This window comes from Otolemur garnettii, unplaced genomic scaffold (genome assembly GCF_000181295.1).
Source record: "Otolemur garnettii isolate 467f Iridium unplaced genomic scaffold, OtoGar3 scaffold00060, whole genome shotgun sequence".
Lineage (NCBI taxonomy): Eukaryota > Metazoa > Chordata > Mammalia > Primates > Galagidae > Otolemur > Otolemur garnettii.
The window spans coordinates 6,368,020-6,392,375 of record NW_003852455.1 but is presented as its reverse complement, the minus strand read 5'-3'; the positions used below and the strand labels follow the sequence as shown (position 1 = coordinate 6,392,375).

Here is a 24,356-nt window from a genome sequence, read left to right as displayed (position 1 = left end):
TCTCTGGTTTTGGGATTTTGTGATATGGGCTAATCTTACTGGAGTTAGGTGATATCTCAAAGTAGTTTTGATTTGCATTTCTCTGATGATTAAAGCTCCACGGTCCTTCTGCAGAATCCTCACTGCAGATTGTGATGATTCTCATGATGCCTTTGGTGGGACAGCCTTGTACTTGGCCGTTTGCTTCCTTGTGGTTTTCTCTACTTTTTAAAACACTTATTTTTTATTTTGTATATGTGTCTGATTTTGCTCTCACACTGAGATCCATGATTATAAGAACAGCACATTTATGTCTATACACTGCTCATGAAGTACAGGGAAATAAGGGCTCAATAAATACACCTCGATTTGAATAAAATTTGATGCTGTCAACTCAGAAGCTAGAATGTACAGTGCTTACAGAAAAAGCTTTGAAAACTCAGCCACAGTTTTGTTATCATTGGCTTTTCTAAACAGTTTGTGGAAGGTGCCTTTCTCCTGAGAGTCCCACAGATAGAATCGTGGTCTTCAGAACAGCCTTTTGTATTAAAGAAGTTATTAGTGGCAACATGGTTACATGAAATTTAAGGTAAAAAAGTGTCAGATGGCTAAGAAGTTTTCTATGCTGAGAAAAGCAATTAAACTTGTTTCCTGGGGTGAATGGATCAAAGGCCACAGGTAAGGTGACTGTTTTGTGTCAGTGATGGTTGTCAATTCATCTAATTCCCTACTTGAACTTCAAACGGCATGACACAACCCAGGTGACTTGCTCCCTCCTCTATTCTCAAATGCTTTAAAATTCCTCTGCTACAGCACTGTTCTGTATGAGTTTTTTTTTTTATGAGAAGAAAAACTTACATAATTTCAAACTTACAAAAAGTTATGAGTACAGTAGAATGAACATTTTCCCCTCTGATCTATCATCCTCAAAATGTCTTTAGAGCCCCACCATCCATTTCAGAATGCGACATTGCTTAGAGTTGTCCTGCTTCGCTCCCTCCACCTGAAACAACTTTCCCAGTTTTATTGATTTCTTACCTTGATATCTTTGAAATTTACAGGCCACTTATTTCACAGAATGCCCCACTTTGGGGTTTGTCTAATGTTTTTTCATGATTAGAATTAAAAACTGGGTTTTCCTATGCTTCAGAATCATAAGCTTCACGGACAGGGACAGTTTCTGTCCCTTCTCTTTTTCCAGACTGTGTCTAAGGTTGGTAAGAAGGAACGCACACCAGACTCTCTCAGCGTAAGTGTTCTTCTTGCCATCCTTGAAGTTCCCTGAGATGACTCCCTGTAACACTGTGCCGGACTTGATCCACTTTCTAGGTTTAAAGGCTACGTACCCACACACATATCTATAATATTCCTGTACCTTTCTATTAATAGAACCCTTTTAAATGCTGTTTTACTTCAAACAAAAATTAGTCCAGTTTTTTTTTTTTACAAAAATGTCATATTCCCAGTAAAGTACATAAATATTAAGTGTATGGCTTTTTAATGTTTTTAAAAAATAAATTATCATGCAACTATCCCTTTGCTAAGACATAGAATATTACCAGACCCTAGAAACCTGCTCCTGGCCCTCCCTGTCAATATCTTTAAAGGTAAAACATTTACTGATTTTGAATTTAGCAATTGATGACTTTTTAACTTTATGATATATATTCCTTTGGCTTCTTTCAGATCTAAACAAAACAAGTCTAGTTTATTTCACAATAAAACCCAATGATGGTGACATTTTATGCTGGCGTAACACTTTATAATTACGACATCTCTTTCTACATGTCCCATCGTTTGATTTTCTGTAACCATCCTCTGAGAAAGTCAGGAGAGAGACTTTTACTTCTGTTTTAAACATGAGAATTTGAGGTCTAGAGATGGGAACCTCATGGATCATGAATTTTACAAGTTCAAATTTCATCATAGAGCCTGTCAGAACAATCTTAGCTCTTCTAGAAGTTGTGGAGACCAGACTGAAAATCTGCAAATATCTCCTTTGAAATATTTTGGAAACAGAGGACTACACTTGGACCTAGTTCACACAGAGGGGGGAGGAGGGGCAAGTTTTGCCTCCTAGTTAATGATCAACTTCCACCAAGTACCCTGGGCTCTTCTTTGTGAGTAATATTCCTGGTAGCTCATTCATGGTAGCTCATGCTGTATACCCTTTGATGCTGTCTCAAGTGTTTCACTTGAATTATTACAGACATTTCTTTCAACACATAGTGAGGTAGGTTTTAATTTCTATCATTCCCAAGCCTCAGTGTCCCTAAACGGCGGATACCTCATACCGAGTTGTCCACCCACCGCAGAGAGGGTGCAATGGAACACTTTTCCTTACCTCATTTGTAAATATCACGGGCCCACAACACATCAGTCATTATTTTTAAACATTTTTCTTTCCTACTCTTTAGAACCGTGGAAACACATCAGTCTTGAATGAGTCATCAGGACGGTGAGCGGGTTGCCAACCTTCCTAAGTGGTCCCTGTGAATACTCCTGGCCTCCTCTCTCAGGCTGCCTGAGATCGCACAGGTAAACTTAGAACTTTAAGGTCAGTGCTCTTTTTAAATTGCTCTCTGACCTTGCTCTCACTGAAAACCCAGTTCTAGTGCTCCTTTGTGAGGGACAAGCCTTCATGATGATACCTCCTCCCTCACCCCACAGAGTGTGTCGCTATTCAGAATATTAAAGAACCAAAGGAAATCAATCTGCTCACATTCTATTCCCAGCCTCTAAAGAAGGCAGGTGGTATATTATGTTATGTATGTCCGCCCGGGGTTCTGAGTCCTTTGAAGGTATTTAGTTAGAAGAGAGAAGGCGATATCTGAGAGGACTGTGCTCCTGTTTTCTGGAGTGAACTTTGGCTCCGCTGTTCTATCAGGAAAGCTTAGCAGCACTGTCTTGGGAAGCTGAAAGTTGGGGCGTTTCATTGATCTCTCTATGTGTCTCTGCTGCTAGACATTTCTGGAATATTCAGTACTTAATGAGAGCCTGTGATATTTTCAAAGTAAATGCTGAAGATAGAAAGCATATTTAGGTTAAAACAGCTTTCACTGGTTTAAGCTGCCTTAGAAGTATTCACAAATCATTTATTGAGCACTCTGAAAATTTACTTAAAAATCATTTACTAATTTACTTTAAAATCATTTTAAAAATAGACTTTAATGCATAACGTTGTCTTTCTAGGAGTACAGCTCTGTGAATTTGAACTCATGTATTAGTCGTGTAACCACCGCCACCCTCAGGATACAAAGCTGCACTATATACCCTCCAAATATTTCCCTTTCGCAGTTCCACTCGCCCACTAACCCCAACCCCTGGATCTGCTCTGTCCCCAGCTCTGTCTTTTTGACAGTGTCATTTGAATGGAACCAAGCAGTCAGTATCCTGTTAAGACTGGCTTCTTTAATTCAGCACACAGCCTTTGAGATTCATTGAAGCTGGATCAACAGACAGTATATAAATCTCATTGCTTAGTGTTTCTGAATAGTATTCTATTTTCTGGATGTGTCAGAGTGTTTATTTATTTGTTATCATTTAAGGTTAATTTGAGAGTAGCAGAGAATTAGGTTACGATGTTTGCATTTGTCGGGTAGAGTCCCCCTTGTTATTGTGTCTCACCCCCGCATCAGAGTTTGTTGACCTCTCACTTGTTGAATGACAGTTGAGTTGTTTCCAGCTTTAGGCAATTAATAATAGAGCTACTAAAATCTTTCATCTATACACGTAGCTTTTTGTGTAAACTTAAGTTTTCATTCCTCTTAGGGAAATACCTGGCAGTGACATTATAGGGCTGTATCACAAGGTTTTGTTGACCTTATAACAAACTGCCAAGCCATTTTCCATGTACCATTTCCTAGTCCACCAGGATGAGAGTTCCAGTGGCTTTAACACTTGGTATTATCCATAGACCATATATATTTAATTTTTGTCATTTTGAAAGGTTGGTAGTGGTATCTCCCTGTGGCCTTAATTTACATTTCCCTGATGGCTAACATCCTTGGACATCTTTTCATGTGTTTATTTACCTTTTGCACCTTCTTTTTGATAAAGTATCTCTTTACGACTCAAGCATTTTAAAATCGGGTTGCTTTTAGTGTGGTTCCTTTAACTTTATTCTTCTTTTTCAAAGTGATTTTCAATATTTTGGAGCTTTCTCTTTCCATGTAAACACTAGAGCCAGCTTGTCTGTATCTAAAAGAATCTTGCTGGGGTTTTGATTATAATGAACTAAATCTATTAACATCTAAATCTTTTCGATTCTTGAATATGATACGGCTCTTGCATTATTGCTTAAATTAATAGCTTGTCCCGTGTCCCAGACACAGCTTGTTTGTTCTATCTTACTTAGGTGGGCACAGAATACCTAAGAAGACATACTTAAACCATTTTGCAATTGAGATAAGGGACGAGGAAATTATCTGGATGGTGTCAGGGTGGCATCAGGACTCGAGGAAGGGATTTAGCTGCAAGGTCAGCTCCACACAGGGATAGCCATCTAGGGTTTAGGCCTTGTATCATGGCCAGACTTTCAGTGGGCTGGTCATAGCCAAGGGCATCTGCCAACTATGGCAGGAATATAGCAGATTCAGGGTTGCAGGAGGTTTATACAGCTTGGAGTAAGACTCTTTAGGGAACAAATGTAGGTTCCTGGAAAAGAATATTGATATGCAGCAGGCTGAAGGTTCAAGCATTAACCAGGATGGTAAGCTTCCAGGAGTGGCTGTTACCTGAGTAAGGAGCTATATGTGGGATCAGGAAATTGATGGCCCGGTGATGTGTTGCTGTGTGGAAGGAAGGCTGAGCGAGTGGGGAGTGGTAATCCACAGTGAACACCGCTCTCGGGGAAACAAACCTAGTTTCAGCCTGTCGCTTGCTGGCCAGGGAAGAGAATCCAGTGGTCCAGTGACTTGGAGGTGTGGAAATTCTAAAGCTTATCAAGTTTAGAGAATGCAGACAATAAAAAGTCTCATCTGCAGGGAAGGATGCTAACGGGCTGAGCACATGTTAATCATGGTTAACATTGTCGTTGATTATGTAGAAGTAAGTACCCATTTGGATAGGCCTCACAGCTGAGATACCGTGAGATGAGGGCACTAAATATGAGCTAAGTAACAATAACGCACAGTGGGGAAAATGATCATGTGGTAAATAGACTGGGTGATGGGGAAAGGCTGGCTGGGACTAGCACGTGTATGACGCCTACATTCCAATCATCTGAAGCAAGGACAAGGTCTGTTAGAACCCATCACAGTAATCTCCAGCCAAGCTGTAATTCAGACACTGAGGAAATACATGTTATTAGACAGGTTCCTTTGCTTCCTGACAGTTTCTCCATCTCTGACATAGCACCTCCTCACTATGAGAAACAAGAAGAGAGACTGTATAACTCTTTACAATAATGAAATTGCAATGTTAAATGAACCAGCATTCTCCTAGAGGTTTCAGACCAGCCAGCTTCCTCTCACACAAACCTCAGTCCCTTTTGTCTGTCTAAACCTGCCTGCGCCATCACGTAGCTTCTTAGTCTGCTTTATTCTGATTCATCACAGGGCACAGCCGACCCTGAATTTGTGTTTTGCACACAGGATATCTTTAGAGTAGCTTTGCCTTGGCGACCTGACTCTTTGCGGCCTCTGGCGTAATCCGGTCACTATGGGGAATATCAATTAATGCCTTCAATCACACTAACTGGAAGGTCTTCTGAGTGTTGCCATAGGAATGCAGCAACTTATAAACAGAAAAATTGGGAAAATCTATGGGATGTGTGTGTCTGTGTGTGTGTGTTTAAATAACAAAAAGCAATTTAGGAGGCCAGAATACTTTAGGACAGCTGAGTATTTGGGCTCAAATTACCGTGCCATGAATCTACAATGAAATATCTAGTTGTTCTCTGCTAACAAGGATTAATGCAGAATTATTAATTACTTTTATTAATGACTTGGATGAGGCTACAGGTTACATGCTGATCAAGTTTGTAGATGTCACAAAGCTAGGAGGGCAGCCTCCGGAGCCAGAATGATTTCGGGACAGAATTTAGCAGTGATCCATCCAATACCTGCCTGGCAGAGTAACTTCCATAAGATACAAATGGATGATCATGTTATTTGTTTAATCAGAAAACTTTAGTGATTCTCATTTGCCACTGAAGTTAAATCCCAAGTCTATCGCCTTTATTTAAGGCCATATTTTGATCCTAACACTGTCTGCTTTCCAAAAAAATTCTTCTATAGTTTTTTTTTTTTTAATATCCTGTGCTTAGTCCAAACTGAATTATTTATAGACTATTTCCTATTTATGTCCCATGCTTTAATACCACCGTGGAGTGTTGTTCTCCACTAAGAGTTTCTTTTTTTCACATGTTCTTTCTGCTTCCATTCTAAACATCCAAACCCGTTCAAGAGCCAACTCCGTTCAAGAGCCAACTCTTGTGTTTAGTCTTTTTTTATTGTCTTGACTAAAGTCATCTCTTTCCTTTGATTTTCTTCAGAAACACTGACCTGTTCCTCCCCATTTCTATCACTGCTTACTCCATATTGCAGGAGGTTTGTTTGTTTGTTTGTTTGTTTGTTTGTTTTTTCTGGTACCCATTTTACATTCCTTCTAGACCCTGCATGGAACTTCTGCCTGGGAACTCTCCTTCTCTCCTTTGCATCCATGGATGTGTGTTGTACATGTAGCTGATGACATTCATGTCACTAGTTGATGACATTCATGGGGCTTTCATGGGGTTGATCTCTACTGTGAAAAAATTCCTACAGAGAAGGCCCTTCGTCCTGACCACCAGAGAGACACCTGAGATTATATCATAGTAACTTGTAAACCAAAAATGCTCAATGCATGTTTTATTGAAGAAATGAATGGCTGATGTGGAGATTTCCCTAAATCGACAGTCTGAGAAGTGGGAGTATGTGGTGGTGAGAAGAAAGAAGTATTAAATCATTGAAATGAAACAGCTGCCTGTGATATGGTCAATCACTGCCGGTACATGTACAACTAGGCTAAAGGAGGAAGCATGATATGAACCAGAGATTTCTGGAGATGTCACCTCAAGAGGGGTGGCAGGTGTTGGAAATTTTGCATTGTCCTTTAGGGCAACTACACAGCCTGGGTTGCTTGGGGAGTATCAGTTTATGCCTTTTGTTTCTACGTAACACCCTTTAAAGTGTTGCAGTTAACGTTTTTTTATGATTACGTATCAAACGTCACTTTGGCCTTTTTAGGCTGGTAGTGACTTGTGGTTGTCAAACTGATGTCATGAGCTATTTGAGATAATAGACTCTGTGGTTAGTCTGATGTGGGTATCAATCCCACTTCTGTCACTTACTAGAAATATGACCTGGACAAGTTACCAAGTCCTCGGTTAGCACCTTTAAATGACTATCATGAGGTCTTTCTGAGTCATCTCTAGTTTTCATTATTTATAACTCTACATAGGTTTTACCTGTGGCCATGTATTTTTAGGGCAGTGGGATATAAATACTTTACAGAGTTTTCAAGTCTCTGGGTTTTCTGCATTAAAGATCACACGACCGATCGTAAGGGCCTGGTTCTTGCTAGTTGGCAGTTTCAGTTGATTATCAATAGGAAGGCTAAAGGTCATAGACATTGGACTCCCGCCCCATCATTTGTTTCTTCCAGTGAGAAGAAGCGAGGAAAAGCAGCCGGGAATAGAACGAGGTTTATGTATTTCCCTTTAATATAAATTCTGAGTGGGGTAGATTGCATGCCATGTCTGGATCCAGGATTTCTAGACTTCCTATTCATCAGTAAGAAATAAAAATACCAGAATCATAAAATATTCCCCATTGGAAATAGACCAAGGGGATGCAAAGAAAGGCAAGGAGGTCAAATTTATCTGTCAGATATGTGACTTCTGGTCAAAAAATTCAGACGACTATTTTTTAAGTCAGTGCAGTTATAGTTCAGTGAATACTAAGTAGTTCTGAAGCCAGACAGCGATAGTTTGATCATGGCTCAACCCCTTTGGAGGTAAAGGATCTCGGTTATGTTTATGTTAACTTGTTTAGGTTTTCTTATGTGTAAATAATGTGGGGATTAAACAAACAACAGGAGCAAAACAAAACTTGTCTTCTTGGTTGGTTCCAACAATTGAATTTGTTACTATGGTAAAACTTAGAGAACAGTGCCTACTCTGTAGCCTGCGTGCACACGCTTATTATTGTTCAGCACTTGAGAGTAATAGTGATCTGTCTTCCTTCCCTCTGTATTTATGTTGACAGGATGACACTTCTGTGGTTTCTAATGAGTCTCTACTTCTCTGGGATCCTGCAAAGTGATGCCTCAGGTAAGTGAATGGCTTTTGACTAATTATTAAAATTCAAGCCACGCGTAGGATAACGCGTCCACTCTTTCTGAGAAGGAATTTAAATGAAGATAATGCTATTTATTTTCATTGTCCTCCATCGTAGCAAAGAATCACAGACAGAAAGAATCTGACAGTTTCTCCATCTCTGACTCAGCATCCCGTCACCCTAAGAAACAAGAGTGAAGAGAGTATTACTATTTACAGCAATAAAATTCTAAAGCTGAATGCAAGGCAATGTTAAATGAACCGACATTCTCACTCCTTCCCCCCAAGTAACAGGAGGAATCCATGATGTCTCTAGCCTTCTGGGGACACAGTGCCCTTGGGGAAGTGGCATGATATGGAATCAATTCCATACTCACGTCAGAATACTGCTCCTTTCTCTTACCTCTGATCCTCTGCAAAAAGAACTGGAAGTGATCATAGCACAATCTGTTTTCAGGCTTAAGCCAGTGGAAAGGAAGCCCCCAATGGTAAAAATCTATGAAGACCTTCAAAAGAAAATAATAATGGTATTTTTTTTGAGACAGAACCTCAAGCTGTCCCCCTGGGTAGAGTGCCGTGGCATCACAGCTCACGGCAACCTCCAACTCCTGGGCTCAAGCAAGTCTCCTGCCTTCGCCTCCCAAGTAGCTGGGACTACAGGAGCTGGCCACAACGCCCGGCTATTTTTTGGTTGCAGCCGTCATTGTTGTTTGGCGGGTCCGGGCTGGGGATTCGAACCTGCCACCTTAGGTGTACGTGGCTGGCACCTTAGCTGGTTGAGCTATAGGCGCCGAGCCAATAATGTTATTTTTTATTGTACTACTTTTGTACTACTTCTATATAGGGAAGAAAGACCCTGTCTTTAGACTAATTCTTTGCATGTCAGCCAAGTCCTCTTTTGAGTTTGAGTAACCAAACTCAATCATCATGGGCCTGGATCATATGAAATGAGATCTGGAAAAGCCTTGATATTGGACAATCCATCTTTTCAGGTTTTGTTTTGTTTTTTTTAAATCTCCAGAATTGTGGTGCAGAACCACTTTGTGGTATCTCTGACTACTGATCATTTTATTTCAGTCTCGTATGGTTTGGGATTGATCTTAGTAGAAAGATTTCAGGTCATGAAGCTGAAGTTTGTCTCTTTGTCATTTCCTTCCCTTTCTTGGGTTCTCTGTGTCACTGCTTGATTAAGAAGAACAAAAATAACCGAATACAACGTTCTCCAATTTTAATGCAGAGAACCTCGAAGGTTTTCAATGTAGGATTCCCCTGAACACCATGAATCATACAATTGAATATCATCATTTTAATTCCTTTTCTATATGAAAGGCCTTCAGAAATGTTAAATCAGTGATTAGGTAACTGAAACCCCAGCGTGCTGCAATACGTGCCTTCTGCTGTTCTTCACGTGGCATAGATTTGAGCCCTCTTACCATCCTGATCATCTTTCCTGGGTGTGTTTCAGTTTTTCTATGCCACATAAAGCATTGTATTAGAAATCAAAAATAGCACTAAAGGAGGGGTATAAATAGGACAGAGTACAGCTCAAAGCTGAAAGTGGAGATAACTTCTAACCCTGTTAGCCCACTGGGGCCTCACAGAAGGAAGGATGTATTGTAACAGGGGCTGATAGTCAGCTGGGATACCCAAATAGATGGTTCTCTCGCTGCGTAGTCCAGCATCTGTGAGCGTTCCATTTGACTGGTGAGTGCCTTGATGTCCTGATTTTTAAATACATTAAATATAAACCTTGATTATGTTTTTTTTCCTGATGTGATTCAGTTCTATACTTGAATGTTGCATGCTCACAGAGGCCTTCCCTGACCATCTTAACTAAAGCAACCCTCCGGATCATTCCTGGTCCCTCATCCTGTTTCCATTTTCTTCACACTCATGTCCTGACACTGTATTAACTCGCCTTCTCCTCTTTCCTCCTTCCCCTCCTCCTCCTCCTCCATCCCCCAAATCCCTATCACCCTCCCCTTCTTCCTCCCTTCCCACCTTTCTTTCCTCTCCATCTCTTTTCCTTTCTCCTTCTCTCCCTTTCTCTGTGATTTTAAGCTACCTGAGGGAAGAACCTTGTTTATGTTGTTTGTTATTCAAATATTTATAGCAATGATTGTCACACAGACACGTAGTAGGTACTCAATACGTATATGTTAAGTAGTTACACACATGCCCTTTCACACCTCTCTCTCTCTCTTTTAACCAAACTGGTGAGTTTTCTAATGGAACCTGTTTGGGCCCATGCCAGTAACTGGTTTTATGTCCTGCCTCACTTTGAAGGAAGAGGGAGCCGTGACTGTGTTACTGTTGCTCAGAGATCAGGGCAGTTCCAGAAGCTAGTGAGTGCTGGTGCCTCCCCTACAGGCCTGGCCACAGTGCTTTTGTGAATGACCTTTACTGTAATGCATCCAGGGAGCCCCTCACCCCGAAAGCTTTTGGGAAGTGAGCTTTCTATCCAGGAATTGTGACTCATAATTCTGCCAGGGGAAGCGAACTTCTTGAATAAGATGAGTTCTCATACCAGCCCCATTGCGTCACCGTCACCGTGGGAGCAGGAAACATGTTGTAATCCCCGAGGCCCATCTGGCACGTGCTCATCGGCCTTCCTTATGAAGAGGTGTATTGTGTCTGTCACTGATGCACTTCCTAGTTGAACAAAAAGGAAATATTGTTGACAAAAATGAAAAGAGCAACTGGCTCTGGGATACTAGGGGAAAAAAGGGATCATTGCCCTTCTGAGGGATCAACCAGTCTCTGTGCATGAAGGAAGGTGTCTCCTTTCACGATGATGTAACCGCCAGCGGGTCTGTTGGCTTTCCTGAGGCTCTTCCCGAGCTTCAGGTTCCTGTCTTCCTGGAAACCCAGGTTGGAGTGAGGAACAAATGGGAGATCCCCTGGAAACACTAACGCACGTTGCATGCGTATGATATTAGTAAAAAGTTTATTTTGTTCTTCTGGGCCCTTCCCTGTAGTCCCATGTAGAGCCTTCTTTCCAGAGAAGCCTAAAATTTTAAAGAATAAGGATCATAACCACATAGGAGTTTAGTGTCATAGTTTAGTGATCATAACCACATAGGAGTTTAGTGTCATAGTTTAGTGATCATAACCACATAGGAGTTTAGTGTCATGCTGAGTTTCAAATGCTATAAACTGGCCTCCAAAGCAGAAAATTCTGACTTCAGATTGGGGTCTTTCTGATGGCCATACTGCAATTTCCTTATCCCCTCTCAAATGGGAAAGTGACATCTTCATTTCAAGTGGTGATAAAAGCAAATAAAACACATTTATTTCCTTTGGAGACATTAAAGCTTAGATAACTGTAGCAGTTATACTGTAATAAAGCTCCTTTGTCTAAAAGGCAGTTTCCATTTTGCATATTCAATGTCATTTGATTCTCACACCCAAACCATGGGGCAGTCATGACTGTTGTAACTCTCTTTTTTGGGAAAGAAAACTTAGAATCAAAGTGGTTAAAAGAATTAGCCAAAGTCACAGAGCGGCACTGAGCCTAACTGTAACTTCAATTAGTCCCTCGCTCCCTAAGATCCACATTATTTTTACTAAGTATGCTCCCCTTGGGCTCTCCTAGAATATAAAAAATTTAGAAAGAAGATTAAAATCCAAGAGATCACAGCTAATCATCTTGGTAACTGTTGAAGACTACTCAGTGATGGGTTTCTGTACTTTCTAATTTATTTACACCCCCAGACCCTCCTTAAGACACTTCCTTCAAAAAGAAAATTAGTGCAATCCTAAATTCAAACTCAGTATATTCTCCTTTCTGCTTGTTACAGTATTTAAATTTTTCATTATTAAACTCCAAGTGTTTTCTGCTTATAAGAATTCAAAAAAAAAGTCAGCTCATTGCACATTTCTCTTTCCGTGTTTTATTTGCAGAATGTTAGGAACTCAAACTGTTAAACTGTTACAGCTGCCTTCAGAGCAGAAATAAATATCTGGAACCCGCAACTCCAAGTTGAGGAGATAGTGGAAATGGCATCCTATGCAATAGGGTGAATTTAAAAAATATTCTCACATCAATATTATTTGCTGCACAGATCACAGTACAAAAAAAAGATAGGCAATGCATTGTGTCCCCAAATGTGTGCAAACACACAGATCTTTGAATATAGCTTTCTATTCCAAAGTCAACAAACAGTTGATTATGTGACAGTTGGCAGGGCTAGATTTTACACACATTGTCATTTACTTTGCAGAAAACATTGTGTGCCAGGAGGGGTGGAGATTCTTACACTCACTTCAGAGTTTAAGAAATGAAGAGCCAGAAGGTAGCCCAGGTGTGTGGCACTCACCTGGCAGAGCTGAGCCACCTGGACTCCAAAAGCAGCCTTTTTTTTTTTTTTTTTTAATACCACAATGTCTTCTTTTAAGACTTTGTTCTGCTCATGCAGTGATTTTCAACCAGTGGGCTGCAGCACACTGGTGTGCCATGAGAGGTCTTTGGTGTGCCATGGATGTTAAAGATCATGAATTAAATTATTCTCAAAAGACGTTCAAAGCACAGTAAGCATATTCTTTTTTTGACTCTCTCTCTCTCTTTTTTTTTTTTTTTTTTTGTGAACATAATTTAAGTTTGCCATGGAAGTTTAACTACAGGCTCAAGTCCATGAGATAAAAAAGGCTGAAAAAAAAACCCCACTGTGTTAATAGAAGTAAGAGCCCCTGTTTCCTTTACATTTTCACAAAATTTTCCAAACTTAGAGCTAGTCTATTGACCTACTGGGGGAGAACTGCATAATAGACATTAAATAAATAAGTAAAATTTATGGTTGACCGTCACTGAGACACATGTAAGTTTTGACTTTTACTCTGTGAGTTGTCTGATGACAGGAAAGAGGTCATTTCATCACTCTTTGTTACTGTGCCTTTCCTGTCCACCAAATCACCCAACCAACCAACAGCCGCAGAACCAACTGACTTGGCTTTTTTGCTTCTTATTAAGGAACATGATGCCTCATGGACGCACCCAGGGTGCGCTGTTCTTATTATTTAATCAATGGTTCTAATGACAATATTAACAATGATTTCGCTCCTTTCTAAAGATTGCGGATTTGACCCTTTTTTATTGGAGAATCTAGGGTGAATGAGGGAAGGTTCTTATTTTAAGGGTACTACAGTAACATTTGAGAGAAAAAAGAGAAAACAAATCCAAATAGAATGCTCTCTGTGAGAGAGCACAGAAAGTTACTAAGCCTGTCAGGGGCTATTAAGGAAAACTTAAGAATTGCTCTCTGCTAGGAGGAAGCCAAGTAGGTTGGGGACAGATTATAGAGGGCAGGAATTCCCTCAGGTAAAAGGAATATTTGCATTTAATGTATTTTAGATATAGTTGGCATTAAAAAAAAATTCTGTCTTGCTTTTGCAAGGACACGTAATATTTTTAATACCGTGTAATGGTTCTTTTAACTTTTGGTAAGAATTCAATTTGTTGCCAGCCCCAACGGTCTCATTTTATTTGAATATGCTTTTCGAAAAACTCCATATTCAATGTCCTCGTGACATTCACTTCCAGTCTCTGCTGCCCATGGCTGGCCATCCTGAACACTCTCCATTTCTATGCAATTTAGTCCAAACATTTGGAGAATGTATGAAGAATACTGTTTCATTTTATTCTTAGACCTAAAGGTCATTGGAATTACAGAATTTCACCCTGTTGTCCTTTAAATGCTACTTCTTGGGAGAAGATCTCTTTACTCTTTTTTTTTTTTAATTGCATTTGTATTTTAAAACATACTGATGTTTATTTTTAAGTTACTTGTACTTCCCAAGGGTGAATTTTCTGTACCGTGATTGAGAAAAGATTTAAGTCCCACAATTAAGTGACTTGAGGCTGACTTTGCAAATAAAGAGCTTCTTGTATCACGGTGATAATTCTATGTTTAGAAAAATGACCCAATTCTTCCTTCACATGGCTGTGTTAGTTAAGGGAAACCAGAATTTTTTTCAAGGAATCCATGGAGTGTGTTGGTTTATAACTGGAAATGTTTGGTCTGTAAGTATTTATGCTTTTTGAATCATCTTTGTGCTATCTTTTTCTTCTCTACCCCAACCTCCTAGAATTAATTTGTTTCTGCCATATTGAGATGTTATCTATAGAACCAGATCTCCACCTTAGCAGTGACTCACCTGCTTTTCCCACCAGTTCCCACCTGCTTTTATGCCACCATTTAAAATAAGTTTCTATTCAGCTAATTAAGTTCTTTAGAAAATAAAATATATTATCATCTCAAATAAGAACACCATGATTGCTCTATTTTTAAACCCATTGGGTGCCGCCATCTCTCATTTATTTTTGAGGGACACAGAGAAAATGGATACATTTTACAAATAACCTGGGAACCTCAATCAGGAACTTCAAGTACCTGCCATTCAAACCTATAAAACTTGATGTCCAGAAATGCCTTGTTTTGTCCTTCATCTTTTAGAGGTAGTACGAACAATGAAAATGCAAGATGACTAAGAAAACAGGAGAAAAGAGATAAAACAATCACAATCTCAACAACCTAGGCTGCGTTTTCATGAATAATATTTCTCCTTGTACCATAGGAATCAAAATTCGAAAGGCTTGGTATAGTTCTACATAATTGGGAGCTAACTATCACTTTCCTGCAGTGTTTATAAAGTTTGGAATCATAGTTTAAGGCTCTTAACTATCAGCCCAGAGTTTTTTCCTTCTGAGCTACTCTCCTATTTTTTGATGTGCTCTTTGAGGTAGACAGGAGTGTGGTGTGCATGTTTCCCTTAGCTTATGTAACACAACCTGGTGGTCTTTTTAAGATCTGGCTTGCTGTCCTGTGACAAGAAGACTGACCAGGTGAGAAAATTCTCCAACTACGCTTCTTCAATGGAACCTCCTCCATACATGCAGATAGCTACTCAAGAGGAAGGAAGCAGAGAGCAAGTGTACCGTCAGTCATTAAAAATTTTTCTATATATTGGCTGGGTGCCTGTGGCTCAAGTGGCTAAGGTGCCAGCCATATACACCAAAGGTGGCGGGTTCGAATCTAGCCTGGGCCTGTCAAACGGTGACGGCTACAACCAAAAAATAGCCAGGTGTTGTGGTGGGTACCTGTGGTCCCAGCTATTGGGAGACTGAGGCAGGAGACTCACTTGAGCCCAGGAGTTGGAGGTTGCTGTGATCTGTGATGCCACAGCACTCTATCCAGGGGGACAGCTTGAGGCTCTGTCTCAAAAAAAAAAAAATTTTTTTTCTATATAAATATTGCTCTTTATAAATGTATTATGGTGGGTTTTGATTCTAATTACCTACACTTGTGTAATAAGTACTACTATAAGTTAGAGTCTAGAACTTTATTATTAATATTTTAATTAACAGATAAAATTGTATATATCATGTGAAGCATGATATATTGAAATACACATACACTGCAGAATTACTAGTTAATTAATATATACATTTTTAGGATGAGAACACTTTACATCCAATTTCTTAACATTTTAAAACAAACACATATGTATACATTATTGTTCCTAGTGGATACTCATGATTATTAACCATTATTTATTATAGTTTTATTTGCCTGCTTTACCATAGGAAAGAAACCTTTGCTCTTTCACCACAGACACCTTTGATGGAACCGACTTAATACTGTAAATTGATGCACCTGAGTTGACCTGAAAACTTTATCCTTCTCTAGATCCTCTGTGACCTCAGACTGCCCCAAAAGTTGCTTAATGGACTAATTTTGGCTTGAGAGAAAAAACATTCATTTTATCCTTTTATTTTTTAATTTTCCTTGATTTTTTCTGACTTATCAGTTCTCATACAGAAAATTACATTTCTCATATGATGGATGTTTTGACATTGATGGCTTGATAGATGTCCTCTCAGCATTTTTTTACTGTCCTCTTAAGTCAAAGGAAATAAGGAAAATAGGAATGAAGGGAAGGGAAGAGGAGGAGAGAGAGAGGTGGGAGGGGAAGAGAAGAGACAGAAAGAAAAGGATTGTGAGTAAAAGAGACAGAAATGCGAAGAGAAAAAATAGAGATCATCTTCCAGAGGTATTGGCTGGATTTGATGTAAACACAGTTATATACCTTTTCAAATTAGAAAAACAAAATGCTTTTCATACCACATTTATGTACTCTCCATTTTTGCCTAAGCTTTGCAATAGACAGTTTCCGTTTTGTTAAATTCATTTTTTCCCCAATTATCAATACTAACATTGAATGTAAATGACTGTATGCTCTATTTAAAAGATATTGGCTGAATGGATAAAAAAAATACAACCTAAATATATGCTGTCTCTAAGAAACCCACTGAGTTTTCATAGACTCGAGGTAAAGGTGTAAAAAAAATATTCCATACATATAGAAACTGAAAGCAAGCAGGAGTAGCTATTCTTATATCAGATAAAATAGATTTTAAATCAATAATAGTAAAAAAGACAATGTTAGTCATTACAGGCCAGGCATGGTGGCTCTTGCCTGTATTCCTAGCACTCTGGGAGGCCAAGACCAGTGGATTACTTGAGCTCAGGAGTTTGAGACCAGCCTTAGCAAGACTGAGACCTCATCTCTATTAAAAATAGAAAAACTATCTGGGTATTGTGGAGGATGCCTATTTTCACAGCTACTTGGGAGGCTGAGGAAAGAGAATCACTTGAGACCAAGAGTTTGAGGTTGCTGTGAACTATGATAACACCATGGCACGATAGCCAGGGAGGCAGGGTGAGACTCTGTCTCAAAAGAAAAAATGAAAAGAAAAAAAAAATAGTCATTATATAATGATAAAGATGGTGATTCAAAAAAGAAGATATAATTAATAATCCTAAATATATATGCACCTAACACAGGACTCCCCAAAGTCATAAAAGCAACGTTTATATTTCTATAAATAGCAACATGATAATAGCAGAGGACCTCAGTACTCCACTGAGAGAAGTAGACAGGTCCTTGAGGCAGAAAATCAATAAGGAAACACTGGACTTATATGGAACTCTCTAGAACAAATGGACCTAACAAACATTTACAGAACATTCTACCCCCAAACTGCAGAATATATGTTCTTCTCATTAGCACATGGGACGATTTCCAAGATAGACCATATGTTAGACCACAAAATTAGTGTCAGCAAATACAGAAAAATTGAAATCATACCATGCATCTTCTCAGACCACAGTGGAATAAAACTAGAAATCAATTCCAAAAGGAATTCTTGAAACTACACAAATACATGGAAAGTAAACAACTTATGACTAAACAATTAGTGAGTCAGTGATGAAATCAAAATAGAAATCAAAAGATATTTCAAACTGAACAACAAAATGATGCAAGCTTCCCAAAATGTCTGGGATACAGCAAAAGCTGTGCTCAGAGAAAGGTTTATGCCTTTAAATTCCAAATCAAGCTACAGAAAGATCATAAATTAACAAGCTAATGTCTTACCTGAAGGAACTAGAAAAAGAAGAACAACCCAAATCCAAAGCTGGTAGAGGAAATAACAAAGATCAGAGAAGAACTAAATGAAATGGGAAAAAAAAAAAAAAGGAAAAAAAATGAAGGATTGATGAGGCAAAAAGTTGGTTCTTTGAAAAGATAAGCAAAATCTTTAGACAACTAACTAGATAGATTAGCCAGAAATAGAAAAGAAATGACTAAAATAAGCTCAATGAGAAATGAAAAAGGAGGCATTAGAACTGATACTACAGAAATAAAAAATATCAAGTGAGATTACTCTGAAGACCTCTATGCACAAAAACGAGAAAATCTAGAGGAATTGGTTAATTTTTTTGAAGGCACAACCTCCAAAGTTTGAATCAGAAAGAAATAGAAATCCTGAACAGACCAATAACAAGTAGTAGGATTGAAACAGTAATTAAAAAAGAAAAAAACTTCCAACAGGAATAAAAGCCCCAGACCATATGGATTCACAGTTGAACTCTGCCAGACCTGCCAGCAGAACTGGCCTAATGCAACTGTTCCATAATGTGGAGAAGGAGAGAAACTCCCCAGCTCATTCTATGAAACTGGTATCATCCTGGTACCATAGCTAGGAAAGGACACAATGAAAAGAGAAAACTACAGCTCCGTTTGTTTTTATTCAGTTTTTTTTCTTTCTTTGTTTTGCATTCTTACTCTTCCCTTCTTTCTAGTATATTAAAATGATGAGGGCAATTAGAAACCTTGTGTATTGCAGAAGCATTAAGTACTTACATATAATGGATTGGATTTGGCTACTTTCAGTCATGCTAGCAGTGAGCATCTCCAGGGATAAGGCTTCGTCTGTCAGGCTGCTAGTATTCTGAAGGAAGTGTACGGTGGGGATGGTGGAGACTTGGAGCTTTGTAAGCCCTTCATGGTAATAAAGGGAGACAAGATGGCAGCTGCAAAACTTAAGAACTTAGGAAAGTTCATAAATTCTAAGCCAGAAGCAATCTGCTAATATTTCTAATTGACATTAGCTGTGAAATGTGTTTTTGCTAGTGGCAATATATTGTTTGAGGCTCAGAAGAAACTCAAATTATATTCAGGTCTAAAAGGAGGGTGTCGCTTTGTTTGGCAAATAATAAAGTCGTGGACATTGTGAGTGATGATCTTGTAAATGAATGTGCTGCAGGAGTTCCTCCCTCTGCTAGCAGTATTCTTAGTGCGGAGCTGTGCGGGATTTCAGGAAGAAAGTGAAGGCAGGGTCTTCGTTCTTGGTTGCTTTATAGGAACAAGGTCTTCGTTCTTGGTTGCTTTATAGGAACAAAGTTTTAGTTATCTCACATTTATTACTCTAAATATCCTGTTATTAAAAAGGTTCTTCCTTTGGTCTCCAGTGCAGTGATAATTGATGACTGCAATAATAGCCATGAAGCATTTTTACAATATTGATTTTTTTAATCACTAAAGGAAGATCATGCTAAGCTAAACATGGCCTTAAATCTCTTTGATTAATTCTCAGTAAATTGGTAATAACTATATAGTGTGTGTGTGTGTGATAGAAGAGAAGGAAGGTGAGGAAAAGAACATTACTCGAACCGGGGGTTCTCTTCATATAATATTGGATTTGTTTCTGAATAGCTCCAGAAGATAAAGATGAGTGTTTTATTCTGTCTTTACCAGTGAAGACCTTAAGATTCAGACAAGTGAATGAATTTGCCTAATCTGAGGATACTGAGTGGGAAAACTTGTATTGCTGTTAGACCTTAAGATGTACTGTCAATATGCGGTGCTGCCCCTGGATTCTTTATAATTGAAAATCTGCATTTTCAAAACATGCAAACAAAGACATCTGTCAGTAATTAATGATATGGAACACACTTTTGAAAAGAAACATTTAACCAGTTGACAGAGCACCTAAGACGGGATTTTTCACGTTGCAAATCCTCTTTCAAGTTGATTTGCTCTAGTCTTCTGGAAACGTATACAGTACATTTCAATTATATATATTCAGATCATGAATATATATGAGGGCTGTCTGGAAAGTATCCAGCCATTGTTAATATTATTTTTCATAGCCTGTGGCAGGATACAGATACTTTGTGGACAACCTTCCTATATCTTTCCAAGTTTATATAAAGTTTCCTAAAAGAAAGCAATTACTTGTAAGCAAGAACAAGATTGCAGAAGGATGAAGAAAAGCGGGTTCAGGACAGATGGAGTGGGTTTGAATGGCGTTGGGAGCTTTTAACTTTAGTGTGATGCAAGATTGCTGTGGCCTTATCTATTTGGCTTCCCCTGTGGCTAACTCAAAGACACTAACTGTAACTCCCTGGCTTTTCCTCCTTACCCAACTGCAGCAGACCCTGCCTCTCCTCTTCGGTGTTAAGGGGCTTAGTCAATGACTTTTACACACAGCACAGAGAATTTTTGGGTACCAAGCAGTATATAGCTCTAGAAAATTCTTTCCATTCTAAAAGTGTCAGTTTTTTTGCTAGCCTTTGGCAATGATTGGCTGTGAATTGCAGAATTTGATTGTGGTTTCACTCCAAGTTCCGTTTTATTTTTGATGGAGCTGCAATGTTTTATCTTCCTCAGAAACTGTCGCTTTTTGTGTGTGCATGACAACAAAGCAGCCCAAATAATTGTCACCTGCATTCGGCAAGTACACAGAAGATTGGGCTGGGGGGATTATCACCAATCCATATTCATACATAGGTGAGCTACTTAACTTACTGCGGTCTCTGGAATTGACATCCTAGAAGGTTCAATATACAAATTTATCTTCAGTCTCAGGGAAATCAATTTTTAATAGGCTCGTTTAAAGCATGCAATAATTTTTTTTCACAAAAGGATGATACATATTCTCTTCTTATTTTGCAGACACACCTTTGTGATTTAATAGAAATAGGTCAAAAGAATTGTACAACCTTCATTAGGGAAGTTGGTCTTTCATGAGTAAATGTAAAACCCAGCTCTGCAGATATTTTCTGGGCATCTGTTATGCACAAAGCCTTGTGTCATAGGGAATGTAAAGATTAGTAAGATATTTTTAATTCATTCATTCATTTATTCATTCACTGTGCACCAGTATGTGTAAGATAATGTGCTTGCCTATATTGTTAAATGAGACAGACATTCTTTTTGCCCTTATGGAGCTTACAGTCTTATAGAAGGGTGAGACTGAAGAAAAGAAGTGAATAAACACATTTTTAAAAACATTCTATGAGGGAGGGTAATTGGTGGGACCTCACCTATGGTGTATATTGCAAGGGTACATGTCAAATCTATTAAGAATAGAGTATAAATGTTTTAACACACTAATTAGTAAGTGAGGTGAAGGCTATGTTAACCAGTTTCATGTAAGCATTCCAAATTGTATATAAAATCAGCACATTGTACCCCATCAATGCATTAATGTACACAGTTATGATTTAATAAAAATATTTTAAAAAGAGAAAGGTCAAATAAGATGAAATATGTTTTGTATCCAGAATGAAACCTAGCAGATATTAGGTTCTCAGTAATAGGGATTAATTAATAGTCACATATACTTACTGGTAAAAAGCAACAGAGTTTATTGCTTCCCATGCAATTTTGTTCTTTGGTTCTTGAATAATCTGTAAACTAAAGGTTTATCCCCTTAAAAATAAATTAAAAGTTCTATGATAGTAATCTATAGGATGTTATCTGGATAGAAAGTAATAGAACAATGCTTCCCTTGTTTGATGATAATTGGAGATGATCTCTTTTAAAAGATGTCATTCTACTGAGAGTTGGAGAATGTAAAAGAGCCACCTGCAAAGGCCATGGGGTGGCATGTATGAAGCCCTGAGGTCAACAGGGTCACTCTGCCTATATTGCAGGAGCTTCAGGAACTAGGGAAAGGCTCATGGTGTGAAGAGGAGTAGGTAAGCGGGGTCCAGCCCATATGAAGAGTGTTGTCACATTTATCTTCATTGAAATAAAAAGCCTTTGAAAGGATTTGGGCAGGGTCCTGACATTATCCAGCTAAGTAATCAAATGATCATGATAGCTGGTACATAGGAAAGAGCTCCCAGATGATTCCAATTTCTCTTATTGTGGCAGACAAGGTCTTCTAAACACCCCCTTTTCTATAAAGCAGCTAGAAATGCTGCATTTAAAAATAGATGTCCTTTAAAATGAATTGCTGAGTGGGTAAGAAATTCTCAGAGACCAAAATGGAAGTTAAAACAGGAATCCAGAAAAGAAAGGAAGCCAGTTCTGCAGCTGGCGGCTGCCCGTGGAAACATCCAGAGTGGGAGGGAAAAGGTAGATCTAACTGCCGGGACCTTTGGGTAATTTCTTAAAATATACAGTTGAATTACGACCTTATACTTTACCCCCAAACAAATCTCAGTTGAATTAAATATTTAAACGTAAGAATAAATTAAGCCCTAAAAATACTAGAAGAAAATACAAACATTTTTATAATGTTGGAATGGAGAAGGACTTTCTAGATATACCATCTAAAGTAGGCCTTACAAAACCAAGTTTGATACATTTGACTACATAAAAGTTAAAAACGGTCAGTGTAGCATCCGAATGTTATACGTTAATGAACAAATTAAAATTGGGAAGAAGCAGATAATAGGCAGAGGGTCAGTATCATCAGAGTAGAAGAAGCCATTATACACCACAAGAAATCTTGAACAAACAGCGAGATGCTGTTTCTCACTCAGTCTGGCAAAAGTTAACACAAACAATAGTTCCTACACTTGGCCAGGACAAGGAGATCTAATGTCCAGGGATGATGTTCTCACACACAGTGGGTCAGAGTGTACCTGGCATAGGAGGGCACCAAAATACCTTCTTTTAACCTCATAATGGGCATCCTTCACATACATGCTAAGGATACAATCAGCTAAATTCATCAAGATGTACTGACAACTCTATTTTTCATAGAATTATTAAAATAGCTTACATTGGAAACAGTGTAGATATTCATTGATAAAGTGTACTTACATAGACTGGTATACCAGTAAAATGGACGGCTATGGACTTGTCAAAATTTAATTTGAATTTATATTTGTTGCTATCATAGTAATTTAATGAAGATGCTTCTGTTTAAAACAGGCACCCTATAGCAGAACTCATATGAAAGCTTTAAAAGCCGTTGCTGGAGCTACTTGGTATGGGCGTGCAATAACCAATCATTTGCTGGAGCTGGTTGGTATGGACTTATAATAAATAACCAGTTCTTCAATACTTAGGGGTTTTTTTGAGCCAGTTGTCAAATTGTTGGTGGTCTGAAATTGGCTTTGGTGAGAGTATTCACACCATGGAAATGGGTAAACAGATGCAATATAGTCGCTCCTTCCTCCTCCCCTGGCTAGTTTACCAGCACACCACTGTGGTCCTCCAGGTCTGAGCATGTGAATACATCATATGCAGAAAACTTTTGGCAGAATATACAACCAAATATTAACAGGAATTATCTTTAGAAAGTAGAATTATGTTTATTTCCTCCCTTTAAAAACAACTTTGCTGATTGCTTAAATGTATTTCAGTCTATATTTATAATAAGAAATAAAGAGGAACTTAATTTTTAGAAGTAAGAGTATATATACTTGAACTATTCTAGTTCTGGGGATGGTAAATAGGAAGCACTTTTGACAGATACTGTTGTTTAAGCGTTGGCTCTTTATTTCTGTGTGTAAATTGGTATGCTAATAATTTCCCTAGCACAAGATAATTTCAATATTCATGAATATAGACCTTGGTAGACTACTAAATTAGGAGATTTGTGAGGGAAAAGAGACACTACTATTGATTTCCTTGCATTTTAATCAAGGCCAGTATGGAAAATAAACAATAGCTACCCAAACACTTGGAAGTTGTGGAATCAGTGATTTCCCCATTTCCAGCACCCAAGTTTGCTAATATGGGATACCTAGACCCCCAAATAGCTCAATACCCTGCTTCTTAGTTACTTGATGTGCTTATTTCAACATTTCTGTTGATTACAGGCAGCTTTCCACCTGAATTTGTTTGTTTGGTTTAGGTGTCTTTTAAGAGATCATTCTGTACAGGGCACACTCAGCAAGCTGTCAGCATTCTGATACGTGTCTGGAGGCGTCACTATGCGTGTGTTTCACAGAAGGGTACTCCTGTCTCCATGCAATAAACATATGTCGTGTTGGGCTCATATTACCCTTATATTCACTAATCCTCACAGTGATGCGTGACCTCACATCATGTTTTACAGTTTAAGAAAACTTGCATTATTCGATCCTCTGAATAATGATAGAAAATATATCATTGCTCCCATTTGGCATAGGCTTGGAGAGGTTAAATGATTTCAACCTATCTTACAGAAAGTAAGTAGAATAACCGGGACTCAAACCCTCATTATCTTCCACTCCCGCACCTATTATTCATTTTTCCTGGCAGATCCAGGGATCTCTACTCTTTTACTACAAGGACATAGTTTATTTTATAGTTTTTTTTCTCAAGACTCCATGTGTTGCAAACATGAAAACCAGACCCTTCAGCCTTGCAGCCATCACTACCGTCTAACTTTAGATTTCATCTCCTCAAAAGAAAATTCCGTATCCATTGGCTGTCAATCCTCCTCATCTTTCTCCCTCCCCTGGCCCAAAGTAACAACTAATCTACCTTT

The 24,356-nt window shown here is 38.6% G+C and overlaps 1 protein-coding gene across 3 annotated transcripts in view; it reads left to right on the top strand.

The window, feature by feature from the left end:
- IL1RAP (interleukin 1 receptor accessory protein) overlaps positions 1 to 24,356 on the top strand; it is a 138,995-nt gene that overhangs the window by 34,984 nt on the left and 79,655 nt on the right. Inside the window, exons 1-3 of one of the 3 annotated variants that reach the window (XM_023514834.1) lie at positions 2,128 to 2,212; positions 2,397 to 2,517; positions 8,229 to 8,293. In XM_023514834.1, the coding sequence (XP_023370602.1) occupies positions 8,230 to 8,293 (64 nt within the window). In that variant the 5' untranslated portion in view covers positions 2,128 to 2,212; positions 2,397 to 2,517; position 8,229. Of the gene's footprint in view, positions 1 to 2,127; positions 2,213 to 2,396; positions 2,518 to 8,226; positions 8,294 to 24,356 lie in introns of those variants that run through there. The other 2 variants (XM_023514833.1, XM_023514835.1) reach the window with 2 other exon arrangements.